Source organism: Perognathus longimembris, chromosome 2 (genome assembly GCF_023159225.1).
Source record: "Perognathus longimembris pacificus isolate PPM17 chromosome 2, ASM2315922v1, whole genome shotgun sequence".
Taxonomy (NCBI): domain Eukaryota; kingdom Metazoa; phylum Chordata; class Mammalia; order Rodentia; family Heteromyidae; genus Perognathus; species Perognathus longimembris.
In genome coordinates, this window is record NC_063162.1 from 48,806,381 (window position 1) to 48,827,303 (window position 20,923).

The window sequence follows — 20,923 nt, forward strand, 5'->3', positions numbered from 1 at the left end:
GGGCGGAGCTCCGCAGATCCGTGGCGGGAGGCGGCCCCGGGGGGCGGGGCCATCCGTCCCGGCCACCCGCTCCGCTCCCACCATGCCCTTATAAGGAGCGCCGCGCGCTAGGGCTCGGGAATCCGGTTGCAATCCCAGCGGCGCAGCCCCAATCTCAGGCCCCTCCCTTGGGAATGGGGGGCGGGGCGGGACTTTGGCGGCGCGGTGGTGGGGGAGGTGGAGCCTCTTGAAGAGAAACCAATAGGAGTAGCAGCTCGGGTTTGAGCGGCGAGGCAATTGGATGCAGCTACACGAAAGGGCGGGGCGCCCGGTGAGGTTAGTTACGCCGAGGGAAGCCCGGAGTCAGTAGTCGCTGCTGCGAGTCTGTGTCTCCGCGGGTTTCCTTCCCCCCGTAGATCTTGTTCTCTGTCGCTCGCGGTTCGCCGCCCCGCTAAACCGCCGCGATGCCGGTGTTTCATACACGCACGATTGAGAGCATCTTGGAGCCGGTGGCGCAGCAGATCTCACACCTGGTGATTATGCACGAGGAGGGCGAGGTGGACGGAAAAGCCATTCCAGACCTCACGGCGCCCGTGGCTGCTGTGCAAGCGGCGGTCAGCAACCTGGTCCGGGTAAGCGCTCGGGGCCTACCTAGCCTGGGTGCGGGCTGGGGCCGAGGCCGAGGCCGGGGCCGGGGGCGGGGCCGGGGGCGGGAGAGTGCCGCCAGGGTCCAGGTCCGCTGAGCAGCTTCCATTCGCAGGCGGTCTGTCTTGTCTCTGTGCCAAGAAGCCATGGATTCGAACGCTGATTAACCCGCCCGGTCACCTTGAGCAAAGCGGAGCCTCCGAGAGGGAGAAGGGAGGCCTCAGTTTCCCCGTCCATAAAATGGGGGCAATCATACTAAAGCCTGCCTTGCGGGTATGTTATGAAGATTGCGTGAGGTATTAGCGTGGCATTTTGCCTGTCGCAGGCGCCCACTAATGATAATTGTTAGGCAGTCTCCCCTGAGCCGGCTGTGGTTCCCCCACGGTGACTACTTTGCTCTCAACTCCTTTTTAGGCCTGAGAGTAGGGAGTGGGTTTTCTTACTTATTGCTTCCAGGGACTCTGGTTTGAACACCGTTGTTCTTCTCTTTCATTATAGTACTTCATTCTGGCTTTCCGAGACCTGCCCGACCCCACCCGCCCACCTCTTCCCTTGGTCCCATTTCGGATTCTTTTATCCCCACTGATCTTGCCGGATCTCTGGTATCTATCCACTCCTCCTTCTCTCCGGGGTATCTTGTGTTCACACCTTTATGCAGGAGGCCCGCTTATCCTCTCTGTTGAACTACTTGCCTTTCAATTTATTTCCTCCTCTGTATATTTCCACCTGGCTTTACCTTCTGTCAAACGGTTTCCTCCCACTGGGGCCTTTCCTGACTCGGGGGCCCTCCTCCGCTGCCCCTCCTTCTGGCAGGAAGCAAGATGGAGCTGCCAGGAGAGGCCTGTGGAATCTGAGATCTCCAGCTCCCTGCCTGAAAGAAAGCTGGGGTGTGTGTCCCCTCCCCAGGCCACACTTCCTGGTGGCCAGGATCATTGTAACCCGAAATTATGACAAATAACAAGTGATTCCTACAGGAGGTGAAGCCTTCTGAAATATGGAAAGAGATTGCAGTCTGTTAACAAAATGGCTAATGTCATTCACTTAATAGCCCACTCTGGGTGGGTGACTCAGATCACTATTGCTTATGATGAACGACGGTGGAAAAAGTTTATACCTCTCCCTTACAAAGCTGTGTAAACAGTGTCTGTTAGGGTAGTTGGGAGGTAACTGTGAGTCTGGGTGGGGCTTGGACTATTTATCTCATTACAGTAGTGCACTTAGGTACTTCATTCAGCGGTTGAATGTCTCCCTGTGGTTTTGTGGGCTCTGGACTGTCTCAAGCAGTTTAGGAGACCGGAGCAGTTCAGAAAAACCGGAACTTTGGATACTACAGAGGAAATGGGGAAGGAATTAGCTAGGAAGCCTAGAGGACAGGGAAACACCACACACCAAATTCTTGTTCTTCTGTAGAGATTCAGTTAAGGATCTATTCAGTAAGAACACTGTATTCGTTCAGAATGTCTGATTTTACATTGTTCTTATTCTCTTTAAAATTCATTTAAATCTGATTTCAGAGTACATTCTTATGTAGTGCTGTCTAACATGGCTGCATTCCAGGCCTCCATTTTTCACCAAGCAGGAAACAATGTAAAGAGACAAGGTAATAGAGTCTCTATGTTGTACTTCAGGAAATGAAATCTTAAAACCACATGTTGCACTTGGAACACAGTACAGTCAAGGGTTTGATATCTGGTTAGGCTATTAAGAGAAAAGTTATTTATAAGCTTCAGTGCTATGAATTAATAAGCATTCAATGAGTACTATATGAAGAGCATTGTAATAAATTAGTGGTTCACAGAGTGTGCATGGGAATCACCAGTGGGGCTTTTCAGATATAAAAATGTCTAGCTCCCACCCCACACATACTGGAGAGCTCTCCAGAGGGTGAGGTGAAGGCCTTTGTATTTTTCAGAAGCTCCATAAGTGATTGTCAAAAACAGCCTCAGTTAAAAATACTGTAATAGATATGGAGACAAATTCAAAGGAAGTAAGGCTAGTCATAGGCTGATAAAAATCTCATTTAGTTACAAACTTTCCAATACATTCAAGGAAAGAATTTGTGATTCCAGGTCCCTATGAATGAGTAGAGAAAATGGAAAGGATTGTACTGACATTCATGAATGGAGGTTCTTCTAAGTCACCCCCAGGTTTTAGCAAATGGATTGTCTTGATTATAATTTAGGAGGAGAGTTGAGAAAAATTAGAGATGAAGATAGTGCATGGCATATGGGCAGTTTAACAGAAGGCCTTATCCATCTAGATGAACAAAGAGAGTGGGAGTATGAGAATAGTGTATGAGGAAGACTGTCTGGGGAGGCCAGAAGATCTAGCTATTGCTTTGATTTCTCAGGGCCAATTGTGGCATTTGAATATATGGGTCCCAAATGTGCTTCAAGTTCTCAGCTAGATTGTGTCTAGAGAGCAGGCCTTTATATATATATAATTTGGGATTCAGTCCCTGCTCTCAAATTCATTTTTGGGGGTTGAGAAAATGTACATTTTTGGGGAATTTTGGAGAATGTACAATTTTGGGGAATTCTTGAGCCCAACTACTTTATTTACCATTTATTATTTAACATTCTTGGCCTACATGACTTTTGGATATTTGTAAAATTAAAAGTTACTAGATGAGCTGGCATTGGTGGTATATATATACATATATCTTATATATATAAATTACATATATGTCTTATATGTATAAATTACATATAAGACATATATGTAATTTATACATGTATATAATTTTCCAGTTTCTAACCTCTACATTGAGCCAAAGATGGATCAGTAAATATTATTGGAATAAAAGAAACTATGGGAAGAATGAAAAATGAGAAGACTTTATAAGTTGATTGATTATGAAGAAAATGAAGGCCTTAGATGATGTAAGGAAAATGGAGAAGAAATTAACCAGAAATCTAGCAGAAGACATAATAACTCTATAATAGAATCCTCACCTTGTTTGGAAGAGTTTATAATATTACTATAAAATAATGACTGATTTTTGAGCAAATGTCTGAAATTTGCCAAGTGGTGTGGTATATACTGGTGATCTTTGCCACTCAGATAGTGGAGGTCAGGAAAACTAAAGTTTAAGGCCAGCTAGGCAAAAAGTTAGTGAGAACTGTCTCCATAGACAAGCTAGAAGTGGTGGTACACAACTAGAGGAAGATGGGTAGGGAGATAGATCACTGTCTACGGCTGGCCTCAAGAACAATCTAAGATCCTCTCTGAAAAGTTTTAAAAAGGCTTTGGGTTTGCCTTAAGTGGTAGAGTACTACCTACCTAGCAAGTACGAAGCCCTGAGTTCAAACTTCAACACTGCTCCCACCTTTTAAAAAATGTCTGGGGAAAAAAAATAAAAAAAAGTCTGGAAGTTATATCCTTCTTCCAATATTTCTCTCTGGAGATTTCTTTCAAATTATTTACATGTAAGTGCAAAATTAGTTTTTTTGGTGTGTGTGTATGTATGTATGTATGTATGTATGTATGTATGTGTGTATGTGTGTGTGTGTGTGTGTGAGAAATGAGGCTTGACGTCAGGACCTGGGCACTGTCCCTGAGCTGTTTTGCTCAAACCTAGTGCTCTACCATTTTGAGCCCCAGCTCTACTTCCAGTTTTCTGGTGGTTAATTGAAGATAACAGTCTTAAGGACTTTCCTACTCAGGCTGGCTTTGAACTGCAATCCTCAGATCTCAGCCTCCTGAGAAGCTAGGATTACAGGTGTGAGTCATTAGTACCTGGCTCCCAAATTCATTTTTTGGGGTTGAGAAAATGTATATTTTGACTTGTGGGGTATTTGTGAGCCCAGCTACTTAATTTACCATTTATTATTTAACATTCTTAGTCTATATGACTTTTGGATATTTGTAAAATTAAGAGTTACTAGATGAGCCAGGTGTTGTTGGTGGTTTTGCCTGTAATCCTAGCTACTCAGGAGACTGAGATCTGAGGATTGTGGTTCAAAGCTAGTCTGGGCACAAAAACCTGTGAGACTCTATCTCCAGTTAACCATCCCTCCAAACTGGAAGTGGAGCTGTGGCTTAAAGTGGTAGAGCACTAGCCTTGCGTGAAAAAGTTCAGTGAAAGTGCCCAGTCCCTGAGTTCAAGCCTAACCACCACCATCATCAACAAAAAGTTACTAGGTGAAGATGAATTTTTCAATTGTTGGAGTATGGCCATTCATTCACTTATAAGAAAAGTATTTTTGAGATCTCTTTGAATGTCAAAGCATTTATGTTTATATGTACACACACAAATAACACCATTTTTGGAAAAGTTTTGTTGCGAATTTATATACCATATAATCCGCTCATTTAAAGTGTACAATTCATTATTTTTGGATATGTTTACAAGGTTGTGCAATAAACGGCAGTCTAATTTTAGAGCATTTTTGACTCTTCCAAAAGAATCCCCACTCAGTAGCAGTCATTCTGCTAATTGTCTCTCCCATCTCACTCCTTCCCCAGCCTGGCAGCCAGCAATCTACTTCCTCCATGGATTTGCCTATTCTGGACATTTCCTATAAATGGAATCATACAGTATATAGGCCTTGTGTCTGTTACCCTTCACTTAGCATAATGTTTTACTTTCATCCATGGATCAAACTTCATTTTTTTCTAAATTATACTCTATTGTATGCAGTAAGATAACTTCAAACACAGAGAGCAAGTTCTATTATACAATAATAAAGCATGGTGTGGGGGAGGGAAAGTGGGAGATGGAACATAGAAGGTGCATGGAAGTTCCAAAAATAGGCTTCAGTAAGCAGTGTGAAGAAGTCAAAATCGACTGCTCAATATATATACAGCATCGTTTATAAAATTTATTTTCTCATTGAAGTGGCCTATAGAAAAGTGTCAGTCTTTGTGCCCATTACAGTCTTGTCAGTTTTATTAATGGAGTTTCAGATACTTTGCCTTTCACATGGCATCTGAGGGCAAGTGTTGTAACTATTCCTTGGGCTCATGAAATATTTATTTGGGGAGTTTTTGTGGCCTTGACTTTTATGGGCCTCACCCATATATCTTAGGCTCTTGCACCAGTGCGGGGACAAATAGTAACATTGTCTTCACTTTGGGCTGATAGATGGGAAAGGGTGCTCTGCTCTTAAAAGAGAGTTCAGCAATTAATTTTGTCACTTTGTAATGACCAGTTTTAAACTGAAGTTACTTTTTGCATTCATTTCTTTTGATTGATGTTAGACTATTTTAGTTAAAAATAAATAATGATGGATAGATTTTTTCTTAATAATTTTCTATATTTTCGTCTTTGTAGGATGGGTGTATTGCACATAAAATGATAATCTACAGTTCCATACATTTGTTACAACAAGGACATAATTTCATTTTTCTATTTTTATCTAATTTAAAAAATTATATCATTCATGTATTAAGCAAAAAATTAGTAAAGTAAATGGGAATATTTGTATAATCCTTTACAGCTCATGGAATATTGTCATGTTGGTGATTTTAAAGCAGTCTTGTAGGTAGCTACTGGGGGGTCCCCATCTTATAGAGGAGGAAACTGCAGTTTAGAGAAATTAAATAGCAGGGCTGGGGATATGACCTAGTGGGAAGAGTGCTACATGAAGCACTGGGTTCGATTCCCCAGCAACACACACACACACACACACACACACACACACACACACACACACACACACACACACAAAATGGCCAGAAGTGGCGCTGTGGCTCAAGTGGCAGAGTGCTAGCCTTGAGCAAAAAGAAGCCAGGGACAGTGCTCAGGCCCTGAGTTCAAAGCCCAGGACTAGCCAAAAAAAAAAAAGAGAGAGAAATTAAATAGCTTCTCTATAGCTAATTAGCTTGGACTCAAATTCAGGCTTGTTTTCTTCCTTGGTGGGGTGTGGCCCCCCGTCCCCCTCCTTTTCCCCTCCTCTTAAGCCACTACCACTTAAGCCACAGCGCCACGTCTGGCTTTTTCTATATATGTGGTGCTGAGGAATTGAACCCAGGGCTTCATGTATGCGAGGCAAGCACTCTATTCCCAGCCCCTCAAATTCAGGCTTTCTTAATCCAGGTTCTCTGCATTTGTCACTCCAGTGTTCCATCTAGTGGTAGGGAACATCTGGTTTGGGGGCCTCATGAGGCCTATAAAATAATTTGATACATGATAGGGCAAACATTTATGTTTCTTCAGTGCTTCTTGTTGGCTTCCCCTGGCCATCTCTCTGTATTGATAATTTTGTATGGCCTGCAAATGATGTTATAAATACCCAAATGGCCCTTGGCAGAAAAATGGATCTCCACCTTTGAGACAAAGTTGTTAAATATTAATGAAGGTTTTCTACCTTCACTCAGAAGCAACAAAACTGTTGTTAGTTATAAAGTTCCCATTTGCCCTGGGACTGGCAACAGAGCCTGTTTGAAGGGCTTGTAAGAATGATGTGAAAGTAGACTTGTTTCATAGCCGCACATCAGTTTCACAACATTTCCATTGCCTGCCCCAACCAACAACTTCCCTCTTTCCCTCCCTCCTTTTAATCTGTCTGTCTGTCCTTCCTTCCTTCCTTCCTTCCTTCCTTCCTTCCTTCCTTCCTTCCTTCCTTCCTTCCTTCCTCCCTCCCTCCCTCCTTTCCTCCCTCCCTCCCTCCCATAATTCTCTCCTCCTATAATTCTTTACCCTTCATTTCTTTCCCTCCTCTCCTTTTTCTTCTTCATCTTCTCTTCTTCCTCTTCCCTTCTCTTTCTTCTCTTTCCCCTATTCCCCTCCTCTTAAAAAAAAAAAGAAAAAATAGATACAGATCAGCCCTAAAGAACCTAAGCTTGAAAAAGCAGATAAAAGATTATTTTTTTCTTGGTGGTGCTTGAGTTTCAACTTGGCAGGCCCTGTATCACTGAACCTTGCTTGCAAACTTTTTTAGACTGGTCATTTTTGAGATATTCAAGTTTTGCTTATTGCCTCTGGGATGCACCTGGACCAAAAATTGCCTATTTTTTTTTGTGGTTCTTCTCTCTGTATCTGGTTTACGGGTCAGGTGCACACCAACATGCCTAGCTTCTTTCCTCTGAAATGGAGTCTAGCAGACTTTTCTGCCCAGGCAGGCCTGGAACCATGATCTTCCTGGTGTCAGGCTCCCTTGTAGTTGGAATGACAAACATGCATCACCCACATCCCATATACATCATACACATCTCAGGTATGCCTGGACTGGCCTTGAACAGTGATTCTTCTGATTTCACCCTCCCAAGTAGCTAAGATTACAGACATAAGCCATCAACTCTGGGCAAGGGTTGTTCTGAAAAAATATATGTGACTGCTCAGCTAGAAGTCTGTTAGAATGAAATAGTATTTGAAATAAATTTCTAGATTCTTTGTGGAATCTACGCTTTTCCTATGAAAAATTTACACCGAAAATATTTAAGTATTTGGACAGATGTGAACTTTATTTCAATAATATTTCATACTCTCATGATTGAGAGAACAAGATATTTTTGAAATAGCATATGTTTCCATAGCCATGTTTGTATTTAATATAAACAACTTAAACGTTTGTTTATAGTTAGTTGCACAGTGAAAAGTGTTTTTTTAAAACAAATAACATTGTATAATTCTAAATGGACAAAGTAGGAGTTATTGACAGTTGCTTTGCTTCGCCCCTCCTGTTACAGGTACTAAGTAAGGATAGCATTAAGGAAAAACTACTTATGGACATAGAATTTATGTTTTAATATTTCTTGTATATTTGTTTAAGAGCAAAGCAGCTTGGGTGTTTATTTTTTACGACTTGGTTATTGGTCACTTTATGAGTATCAAATGTTTTATATGTATCATAGAGATGATAATCATGTAACAAACTTTCTGTAGACTTCCTGGTCTTTCTGGAATCCCTGGGAAACAAAGGTAGAGGAGAATATCCTGTTGTGTTCATCTTCCCAAACATGTTCGCATGTACCACTTATCATACTTGTTTGGCATGTCTTCTGCAATGAGGTTGTAAGTTCCTTCGTGGCAGGACTGTCTCTTGTGGTCAGATTTGCAGTACACATTTTAAAATGGAATAAATATGTGCATAGCATTCATTAGGAATTATTGTACAACCAATATTTCTCATCCTCAGCTGGGAAACATCTGGGCCAGACAAATTTGAAACCTCATCAAATTTATAAGGGACTTGGAAATTAAATAGAGTATATGCTAAGAGGGAGGAATGACTGGCTAACAGCCCATTGTTTGAGATAACAAAAGTGTTCAGGCTATTTTGAGTGGTGATTTCTCTGTTTCAGAGTTATTTCAACTATGCAGGCCACTTACTAAATTCATAATGTGTGACTCTGTGTCTCCTATCTGGCATTTGGATTTTACATTCTCTTTTTGGGAGTGCCTTTTAAAAATTTAAGGATTTAGACCAGGTGTTGATATTTTATTTGGAGCCTTCCTATTGGAGTGTAGCTTCATACTGTGAGTCATGAATTCTTCATTAAACATCTTTTTGTCCTTGAGCCATATAGCAAGAGTCAAATGTATTATAAAGTTGATGTGCTGCTATTTTCTTTTCTTTCTGGCTGATGCACCCAACCTTTTTATTAAACCATATGTCATGGTCATGATAGTGGGGGATATTCTTACACAATAAAGCAAATAAAGCAGCATTAGGACACTATGAGGGGAAAAAAAGGAGCAGTTCTTAATGAGTAAGCATCTATCTAGAGGTTCCTTCGAAGGATTCTTTTTTATATATTTATTTTTGTCACATTGGGAATTGAACTCAGGACCTGAAGCTTGCTAGGCCGGTGCTCTACCCCTTGAGTCATGCCCACAACCCTTTTCTTACTTAGTTTTTTTTTTCCCTTAGGATCTTCAGCTTTTGCTTGGTGCTATCCTTGCATCTGTATTCTCCTACCCTTGTCTCCTGAGTAGCTATAATTACAGATGTATGCTACCATGAGTGCCTAAAACATTTTTCTAAGATGGGTCTCAGTGGATTGGAGGTCAACAATAGCATTTCTGCCTAGCAAGTGCAAAGTACTGAGTTAAAAAAAAAAACAAACGTTGGGCTGGGAATATGGCCTACTGGCAAGAGTGCTTACCTCATATACATGAAGCCCTGGGTTCGATTCCTCAGCACCACATATATAGAAAAGGCCAGAAGTGGGCTGGGGATATAGCCTAGTGGCAAGAGTGCCTGCCTTGGATACACGAGGCCCTAGGTTCGATTCCCCAGCACCACATATACAGAAAATGGCCAGAAGCGGCGCTGTGGCTCAAGTGGCAGAGTGCTAGCCTTGAGCGGGAAGAAGCCAGGGACAGTGCTCAGGCCATGAGTCCAAGGCTGAGGACTGGCCAAAAAAGAAAAGGCCAGAAGAGGCGCTGTGGCTCAAGTGGCAGAGTGCTAGCCTTGAGCAAAAAGAAGCCAGGGATAGTGTTCAGGCTCTGAGTCCAAGCACCAGGACTGGCAAAAAAAATTTTTTTTAATTAATTAATACAATGCATAAATAAAGTTATAATTAAGTAAGGAAGGACTCCTGATTTTGGAGGAAAAAAAAGTTTTGCTGTAAAGCCCAGAAGGCCTTGGATTTCCAATGTTCCTCTTGCAACTTCTCAGCAAGGCCATGACTCTTGATGAGAAGGGTTGTTCAGTTTTCCTGTTTTCAGTTAGATCTGAAAACTTTAAACATTCTCATATGGCTGGGACCAGAAGAAGAAAATAAAAAAAACTTCTGCCGTGACATTTTTAAGCTTCAACAACCATCCAAGTGAGCTTTTTTTTTTTTTTTTTGCCAGTCCTGAGGCTTGAACTCAGGGCCTGAGCACTGTCCCTGGCTTCTTTTTGCTCACGGCTAGCACTCTACCACTTGAGCCACAGTGCCACTTCTGGCTTTTTCTATGTATGTGGTGCTGAGGAATCAAACCCAGGGCTTCATGTATACGTGGCAACCACTCTGCCACTAGGCCATATTCCCAGCCCCAGAGTGAGCTTTTGAGAGGAAACTTTAGATCTATAATAAGACTCCAGAATGCTAAAAGAAGGTGAAGGATTTTTCTGTTGAAAGCTTTTATTTGTCTTTCTATTCCTTGTACGCTGGACTTGTAGAATTTTTGCAACATATATATATTTTATATTGAGCTATATAAGTTCAAGTAAGTTTTGAGTTATCAGGTGTCTGCTGCTTAATTTTTTTTTTGGCCAGTCCTGGGGCTTGGACTCAGGGCCTGAGCACTGTCCCTGGCTTCTTTTTGCTCAAGGCTAGCACTCTACCACTTGAGCCACAGTGCCACTTCTGGCCATTTTCTATATGTGTGGTGCTGGGGAATTGAACCCAGGGCTTCATGTGTATGAGGCAAGCACTCTTGCCACTAGGCCATATTCCCAGCCCTGCTGCTTAATTTTTAAACGCCAGTTTGGAGAGAAAAGCTGTTTCTTATCTTTTTCTTCTTAAGAAGTTACAAATAACCTGGTTGATGGTTCATGCCTATAATTCCAGCCACTCAGGAGGATGAGGTAAGAGGATCATGAGTTTGAGTCTGGCCTGGGCTAAACAGCTATTTTATATAACCAGGTTCATGTTATATGAGCAAGACATTGTCTCCAAAAAAAGTTAAAAAGTAACAAGAAGACTTATTAGTGAGGGAAGTTGAGATTATAAGGGAATTTTGTTCATTTGTATACTATTGGTAATCATTTTTATCATGCTGAGTCTAGATACTCTGAAAGAACTATATGTTTATGTGTTTGTGCTGGTACTGGACCTTGAACTTAGAGCTTGGGCATCATATCCCTTAGCTTATTCCTTTTTTTTTTTTTTGTCAGTTGTAGGGCTTAATCCCTGGGCCTGGGTGCTGTCCTTGAGCCCTTCAGCTCGAGGGTAGCGTTCTGTCACTTGAGTCACAGTGCTACTTCTAGTTTTCTGGTGATTAATTGGATATTAGAGTCTCATGGACTTTCCTGTCCCAGCTGGCTTTGAACCACGATCCTCAGATCTCAGCCTCCTGAGTAGGTAGGATTACAGGTGTGATTTACCAGTGCCTGTCTTAGCTTATTCTTAAGGCTGGTGCTCTACCAGTTGCATGATACTTCCACTTCTGGCTTTTTTATAGTTAGTTGCAGATAACAATCTCACAGACTTTCTTGCCCAGGCTGGCTTTGAACTGAGATCCTCAGATCTCATCCTCCTGAAAATCTAGGATTACAGATGTGAGCCACCATTTATTTCACTGCTGAAAATTTAGAATATCTTTAGTTACAATGTTCTATCAAATTTTCTCAACCTTTTTCAGTATATCTGAGCTTGATTCATCTTTCCATCACTTTTTTTTTTTTGCCTTTTTTTTGCCAGTCCTGGGGCTTGAACTCAGTGCCTGGGCACTGTCCCTGAGCTTCTTTTGTTCAAGGTTAATGCTCTACCACTTGAGCCACAGCACCACTTCCGAACTTTTCTGTTTACATGGTACTGAGGAGTCGAACTCATGACTTCATGAATGCTGGGCAAGCACTCTACCACTAAGCCATATTCCCAACCTTTACATCACTCTTGGTCACCTTTTTTCCCTACTCCAAACATACTTTACCTGGGTGCCAGTGGCTCACACTTGTAATTCTAGCTGCTCAGGAAGCTGAGATCCGAGGATTATGGCTCAAAGCCAGCCAGGGCAGGAAAGTCCATTAGACTTTCAAGTGGCTCCAAGTGGTAGAGTTCTAACCTTGAGGGAAAAAGCTCAGAGGCAGTGACCAGGCCCTGATTTCAAGCCTCTAGACTGACCTCCCCCGCCCCCCACCAAATATATATAACAATTTAACCCTATATAGACACACTGGACCACTTGAGCCAAACCTCCAGCCCACCTCTTTTTTTTTTTTTTTTTTTTTTTTTTGACAAAAAGATTTATTGGGGAAGTAAAAAGTGAACAAAAAGTGAACCGACCGGCCTTGGTCGCAGCCCAGACTCCGGAGCCGGAACTGCTGACCATGTGTGCAGGATCGGGGGCCCAGACTCAGGAGCTGGATCCGCCCGCACGTGTGCAGCCCAGACTCGGGAGCTGGAACCGCGCACCTGTGCAGCCCAGACTCGGGAGCTGGAACTGCGTGTCCGTGTGTGGCCTTCCAGCCTGGTTATAAGGCAAACATCACAGTCAAACTTGCCACACGCAGGCGGCCAATGAGGATACAACACTTACAGAGCATGCTAGACTTACAGAGCATGCTAGGCCGCACGCAGGTGGCCAATAGAGTTACAGTCTGTCTCATAGTATCTATTTGAACCAACCTATCATTCTAGTTGGAATTGGCACATGGATTTGGTGGGGCTCACATGATGCAGGTGGATATGCCTACTCATAGGAGGGCACGGGTTTAACCTTGAACGTTCCTTGAACTTTCCATGCTTCAGGTGGTCAAGCAGTTTACACAATCTTATCACAGTAAAGGGGAGCTTCCCTGGGTAGGGTGGGGGAGATCTTAGTGAAGATGGAGTTGGCTTCTGCTCTAATCTGAGCTGCAGTCAAGCTGAAGTTCCTCCACAGCTAATGATGGCACTGGCCAGATCTGACCTCCCTATTACAATTCCCCCGGTTTTTCTTGTACATAAAAATCAAATCATTGATTTCTCTTGGAGATCTTAATCTTGCCTGGACTGTAATATGACTCCACCCACAGGTTTCTGGCAGCCCACCTCTTAATGGTTACATAATCCCATAGATTTTTCTCATCTGGACTGGTGTCCAATCATGATCCTCCAGATCTTAGCCTTTTGAGTAGCTACAATTGCAAGTAAGAGCCTTTGGCACCAAGCTGTCTCGTTATTTTTAAGATAGAGTCTTGCTTCCTACCTGGCCACATGCCTGAGCTGCAGTCTACCAGCCACTGTAGGCTTCCCACCATTGTGAGGATCAAGGACATTTCACCTTATATGACTTCCCTCCATGGAGACAGCATCTGATTCACTTTTCTGCCTAGGCTGTCCCAGAACCATGATCCTCCCAATCTCACCCTCCACATAGCTTGGGATGACAGGTATGTACCACTGTACCTAGGTATAAGTTGAGAAGGGGTGGGGCTGGGAATGTGGCCTAGTGGCAAAAGTGCTTGCCTCATATACATTAAGCCCTGGGTTCAGTTCCCCCAGTACCACATATATAGAAAACGGCCAGAAGTGGCGCTGTGGCTCAAGTGGCAGAGTGCTAGCCTTGAGCAAAAAGAAGCCAGGGACAGTGCTCAGGCCCCAAGTCCAAGGCCCAGGACTGGCAAAAAAAAAAAAAAAAAGTTGAGAAGGGGTCTTGTGAACTGTTCAGTCTGGGCTGGCCTCAAACTGTGATCCTTCTAATCTTAGCTTCCCAAGTAGCTAAGATTATAGATAGGTGTGAGACACTGACACCCGCTTCATACTCTTGTGAAATCATTGCTTAAACTTCTTGGAGTGTATGCATTGTGTGCAGAAGTAGAGATCATAGACTATTGTGTAAAAGGGTAATTGTATAATTAGATATAGAAAAAAACCAAACCTTTGTGTATCGTGTATCCTATTGCATTGGGCCATCAGTCCCAAGGTGATTGATTTGATGGCACTTTCTCTTCCCCTCCTTCACTACTCTCCTGCAGTCTTGCCTCTCTTTAGATTGTTGGTTTCTTGAGGGCAAGGACTGGGTTGTATTCCCGATATTCCCAGTGCTGTGCTTCTCATAATCCCTTGCTCAGAGCAGTTGATACCTGGCATTTCAGGTAGTCATTATATGCTATTTCTTGATGAGGAGGAAAGCTCCTGATCTGTTGCCTCTTGAAAGCTTAGTCATGGTCCTATTCTGTCTTCAAATATTGCTATATTCCAGGAAGCCTACATAGTCACCAAGAGAAACAAAAATTCATATGTAGCATGTTTTGCATTGGTTAAATATATTTGACTTTTGGATTCCAAGACACTCTTTGTCCCTTCTCTCACAAGCCAGCCCAGTGGACTGGTATTATATGAGTGTGGTGTGCAGGTGTAGAGGATTAGGAATGGTACATCTTATAACGAAAAATGTTTGACTTATTAGCAAGTTGCAGAAAATAGAGTCTTTTGGTCCTTAGAGAATTTCCCACTGATAAAGTTTCCAGTTGAATGATTTTTGAGGGAAAGTGGCTGAATTTCCCTGCAGTTCTTACCACAGCTGGCCACAAGCCAAGTTAAAGTCATTCCTCTTTTGAAATAAGTTATTCCCACAAGTAAGCTCTCTGGAAGAAAGAAATGGCACATTTGTTCTTAGAGCTGAGTTGAAGACCTCTATTATCTAGCTTCCTAGTGTTTATTCCTAGCTTTTTCTCTGTCCCCACCCCAATTCTGGGGAACTGGCTCATTGTTTATCTGCCAGGTAGACAGTATATTTTTGCTGATGCACTTAACATAAAGATATATGAATAGCTGGTAAAGCTTATGTAGAAAACAAAAATCCATGCCACTAACACTTATATTTCTCATTCTCCACTTCTTTATCCTAAAGAGTAAACTTATTTATCAGACTCTTATCTGTGCACATGGTTACAGGTTGTGAACAACAGAAGGGTAAGCAAAACATGGATTCTAGTCTCCTGTTGCTAAAAATACAGATAGGATTAGTAATCAATTTAGCAGTTAAATACACTCCAGCAATGAAATTGTTGTAGAATTTAAGTTATTCCTCTGAAAGGATTATGTGTTAGTACTGTGAATTCAGTAGTTTTTATTCTTTGTAGTTATAGAGAAAATGTCAAGTGCTGCTGATGTTGGAACAGTGACAGGCAGCAGGTAGAAAGGAATGAGTGGTTGGTGGTCCCCATAGTAAACAAAAGACCTTCAGGCATTGCCTTCAACTGCTCTCTGCTTGTGGTACACAGGCTCACTGGGTTTTCATTTCTTCCAAAGTCCAGTGTTTCCTGTTGGCCTTTCCCTGTGCTGCTTCCTCTGCCTGTACTTCTCTTTTCTTTTCTTTTTTTTTTTTTTCAGGCAGGAGAGAAAGTTTATTACCGAACTGCTGGCCTGTGGCCAAGATGATCCATGGCCGGAGAGAAGGGAGAGAGAGAGTGAGATGGGAGAGATGGGAGAGAAGGGAGAGAGCTGTACTTCTCTTTTCTACTTGGATAATTTTTACTGATCCACAGATCCTACTAACTGTCCATGTTTTTCTGCCCAATCCAATACAGAATTATAGAGAATATGTAACTGTAAAAACAAATAAAACAATGGACTTGGAATTCTTCATTGGTTTTGATCCTTTGCAAATGAAGTAAATAGTCTGCTTTGGTAAGATGTATCTACCATGAGTTAACAAATACCAAAGTCAGTCTTTAGCTATAGATACCAGATAAATCTTCATAGAAATATAACAAGAACCTGAAGAGGCACTAGAGTTTTATGGGTAAGAGATAAACTCCTTAGGGTTAATCTCACCAGTGACACCTTGTAGAATGGTACCCCTGGGGAAGGTAGTTAATCCCTATTTATATTATTAATTGATTGGTTGATTGGTTGATGGTACTAGGGTTTGGACTCAGAGCCTCTTGCTTGCTTGGCTGCTGCTCTACCCACTGAGCCATGCCTCACTGTTGTTTTTTTTTTTAAATAGAGTCTTGCTTCCCACTGAGGGTAGTCTGCCTACTGTAGGTGTCTCATTGTTAATGGGATCACAGGTGCATACCATTGCATTCAGCTTCCCTTTGTGGAATTGAAGGCTCCTGCTACTTCAGATTTTTTTTTTTTTTTTTTTGCCATTCCTGGGCATTGGACTCAGGGCCTGAGTACTGTCCCTAGCTTCTTTTTGCTCAAAGCTAGCACTCTGCCACTTGAGCCACAGTGCCACTTCTAGCCGTTTTCTATATATGTGGTGCTGGGGAATTGAACCCAGGGCTTCATGTATACGAGGCAAGCACTCTTGCCACTAGGCCATATCCCCTGCCCCTTCTAAGGATTTTTGATCCTTCCAATATCAGCCCCCTACATAGCTTGGGATGACAGGTGTATACCACTAAGCTCAGGCTATGGGTTGAAAAACGGTCTTGTAAACTTTTTTGCCTAGGCAGGCCTTGAACCATGATCCCTCCCATACCAGCCTCCCAAGTAGCTAGGATTACAGTCATGAGCTACTCGTACCTGACTTTTAATCCTTGTTTCTCATGGTTCTACTCTGTGAAACAAAACTCAAGCTAGTACCGAGTCCTAGAGTAATTGCATTTAAATAAGTTCATTAAAACGTTTAGAATGATTTCTCATATATACTAAAGAACTCAATATGTGTTAGATTTTTATTGCTGATACTTTTTCCTATGGTTTTTAAGGCATTTTAAATGTTAAGGTAATGAAAAGGCAGTGTTGATTTAAGAAAAAAAAAGTCTAGGCATAGCTTCTTTTTCTCAACAAGGCGAAATGCCAATGAAAGCTTTCAGTAGAATTCCATATGTTGTGGCATATACAGTTTTATCAACTGTGGGGAAAATATCACTCAGAATTTTAGATGTCTGAACCTTTGATTGCCAGTTTCCCTTGATTAAAGACAACCATCAGCCTTTTTTTTTTTTTGGCAGCACTGGGCATGAAATCCTCCCTTCTCCCCGCCCCCCCCCCATTTTTTTTTTTTTTTTTTTTTTTTTTTTTTTTGGTCACACTAGGGACTGAAACCAGGGGCCTTGTGTTTGCTAGGCAAATTCTCTACCACTTGAATCATGCCCTCTGCTGAACATGTTGCCACTTTCTGCCCAGGCTGGCTTCAAACCTTGATCCTTTTCATATTAGACCTCCCTAGTAGCTAGGATTAGAGTCATAAACTACTGGAGCCTGACTTCTTAGTCCTTGGTTCTCATGATCTTACTCCAAAACAAAACTCAAGATAGTACCTGGCTCCCAGTGTAATTGTGAATATTCATACTAAATATGTTCCAAGATCCCCAATGGATGCCTAAAACCAGACGGTACTAAGCCACAAATACACTGTTTTTCCTACACAGTACATACATATCTCTAAAAAAGTTTAATAATGCACAATAAGAGATTAACAGTAATTAACAACAAAATAGAACAATGAGAATTTTTAACTCCCACTTGTTGCATGAAGAGTAGGAAATATTTCCCACTTGTTGCATGAAGAGTAGGAAATATTTCCCACTTGTTGCATGAAGAGTAGGAAATATTTTCTTTTATTCTCCATTTGTCTCTATATGTATATACTCTACTTTATATTTATATACTCTACTTTCCAGATAAATCCTTGCTAAAACTTAAAAAAAGATGATAAATTAGGCTAGTCTTTAATGTCCCTTCAAATTCCCCAACTTCCCATCAGCATAAAGTATATTTTCAAATGGTATCTTGATTATAGGAAAAGTACTCTTTATTTCTCTTATGCAACTGTAACCCCTCTGAATTTCACCTTTCTAATAGTAATAAAAATGCAAAAAGTGTCATTATGATGGTGACGATGGGGGCGGGGATGTAAACAGTCTTTCTCCATGTAACTCAGACTGGCTTTGAATTTATAGTTCTTCTGCACTGGTTTCCCAAGTGGTGAGACTGTAAACCCATATGCTACCACACCTGTCCAGCATATTAGCTTTTTTTTTTTTTGCCATTCCTGGGGCTTGAACTCAGAACATGGGCACTGTCCCTGATATCTTTGGCTCAAGGCTAGTGCCCTGCCACTTTGAGCCATAGCTCCACTTCTGGTTTTCTGGTTGTTAATTGGAGATAAGAGTCTCTTGGGGGCTTTTCTCCCCAGGTTTAAAAAAAAAAAAAAGAACAGTGATCAAAACATTCTTTAATAAAAGTTATATGACTGTGATCTTTTTGTTGCTCTCTTGCTCCCAGTGCCTGGAGCTACCCTTTTTCTCTTGCTTGATTGGCCCAGCACACAGGCCACTCTGTGATGTTCTTCTCAAGCTGCTGAGTTGAAATTAATCATCCTTTGCTCTGTCCCAGTTTCTTATCAAACTGTCTTAGGAATTAGAACTACTGGTGTTTGTCTGTGTCCACCCCTCCCTCTGTCTCTTCTAACCCCAACCCAACTTCTAAATTCGAGTTCTAGAGGCATCTAGGACCCCCCTTAAGTGGGATCGCTTACATAGCAACACATATTGAGACAGCCATGCATATATTTTCCAGCAATGTCAGAATTATTGGGTAATGACATACAAGTTATGTCAATTTCATTGGCATTAATTTGCTAAGTACTGTTAATGTCACTTGATAGCCCTGAGTCATTGGTCACATGTTTGTTTGTTTTTTTTAAATTAATCATGATCACTAATTTTAGTAACTCAGACCACATGTTCTATTTTATGCAGTAACAATATATAGCTGGTTGCATTTGCAGCACTGAAGTATTTTTCCTCCTCTGTCTGAGCAAGAAAAGACAGATAAAAATTCTGAGTTATAGTTAGCAGAGTTAAAATTTCAAAGGCAAGAATTTGTTGTTATAAACCAGATACTCTTAATTTGATGAGCCTCTGTAGTAATAGGAACTATAAATACATAAGTGAGCATTGTTTTGAAAATGGATATAATCTCCTAGCATCTGTAAACCCAAACTTGTGTGTTACATCTTGTTGATATGCACCAGAAGAATGAACTGGAGGTTCAAACTTGGGCTGTTCTGCAGCCTCCATAAAAAGGCAGATTCCTCAGCTAACCTACTGTACTCATCCTTTTTCCAAGGGCACCAGGGAAGGAGAATGTAAAACTTCTCTTTTTGTCCCCCTGTCTGGAAATTGGCAGTTCTAAAATTGTGCTTAACAGATAAATAACCTGTTTTCTTTTCCTTTGTTTCAAGTCATGTTTTGTGTATCTTCCCTTCCCTCTTTTTTTCTTCTTTTTGTTACTCAAAGCCACCAGTCCATATAAGGCTCATTTTCTAATCTCTCCCTGCCACCCACTACTGCCCAGTAAATTTCCTTTAAGTATAGCTCTGATCTCAACATCTTGTTTCTCAGAAATCTTCTAGACCTTCTCTCCATTAGTTCTGTGTTAAATAAAGTTTCTTATTCTAGCTTTTAAGGGTGATCATCCCCATGTTGTTTCTGATTTTATTTCTCTGTGGAGAGCAGGATTCAGTAAACTAAGACCTCTGTGCCAAATTTGTACTGCCCAGGGACTAAGAATAGTATTTAGGTTTTTTATTATTTGGAAAAAAAACAAAAATGAGATTATACAAAATTAATATATTCTTATCCATAGAGTTCTATTGAGACACCTCCATGCCCATTAATTTATTATTTTGTATGGTTGCTTTCACACCTACAGTGACAGAGTTGAGAAGTTGTGACAGAGATCGTATGGCCTAAAAATATTTATTGTCTGGCCCTTAATAGAAAAAAAAACTTGCCAACCCCTAACCTAGAGACATAGATTATAGTGTTGTAAATAGACCTGAGAAATGTTCTAGTACAACACTCTCATTTTAAAAATGAGAACACTTCTTCTTAGGCATAATTAACAGTATGGCTAAAGCACATTCCTTTGACAGTGGAGAAGCCAAAATCAGAATCCTATGCTGATCCTGCCCCACCTTGTGTTCCTACCGTGAAGTCTGGACTAGCTCTTGGAGACACTGGGCATTTCACCAACAAATTCCAGAGTGCCTCACTTCTGAGCACATGCGGCACATCCTTGCATATAAGGTGGATTTGTCCCGTCAGAGAATGCTTATGATTTAAGGCTCAAACATTTGACTTGTTAGCTCAACAAGGCAGCTTAACTGACCCTTGGTGCTGTTATACCTTTCTTTTTGCAATCGCTTGTTCACTGCAGTAGTACTACTGATGTTCTAGGCTGTTGGCTCCTTAATAGTATATCTTTGTGTCATTCTGAGTGTCATCTTACCTGTAGAACTTTTAGGACATAAAGAATAGATTAATCTAAAACTAATTGGTAGCCAGGTGCTGGTGGCTCAAGTCTGTAAATCAGAAGGCTGAGATTGTGGTTTGAAGTTAGCCTGGGCAGGAAAATACACAGACACACAGGACCCCCCCCCCCCCACTTGATTGGCTATACATATACTTTAAACATCTCTAGTTTGATTCTCTTCTGTTAAGAAAAGAAAGGCTCTGGTGCAGTGGTTCAGGTCTGTAATCCTAGCTACTCCAGCGGTAGAGATCAGGAGAAGAGCAGTTTGAGGGCCAGCCTAGGCAAAAAGTTAAGATACTCATTTCAACCAATAAGAAGTTAGATGTGGTGGCAAGGCACTTTCATACCAACTGCATGGGAGGCTGTAGGTAGATCCTGGTCTGAGGCCAGCTTTGGCAAAAACACTAGACCCTATTTAAAATATAATTAAATAAAGAGGATGGAGCATGGTTCAAGTGGTTAGAGTGCTAGTCTCCCAAGTGAGAGGCCCTGAGTTTGA

The 20,923-nt window shown here is 41.6% G+C and overlaps 1 protein-coding gene across 2 annotated transcripts in view; it reads left to right on the forward strand.

The window, feature by feature from the left end:
- Positions 1-319: 319 nt before the first annotated feature.
- Positions 320-20,923, forward strand: part of Vcl (vinculin) — a 98,149-nt gene continuing 77,545 nt past the window's right edge. The window contains exon 1 of one of the 2 annotated variants that reach the window (XM_048339089.1): positions 320-611. In XM_048339089.1, the coding sequence (XP_048195046.1) occupies positions 444-611 (168 nt within the window). In that variant the 5' untranslated portion in view covers positions 320-443. The remainder of the gene's footprint in view (positions 612-20,923) is intronic. The other variant, XM_048339088.1, reaches the window with a different exon arrangement.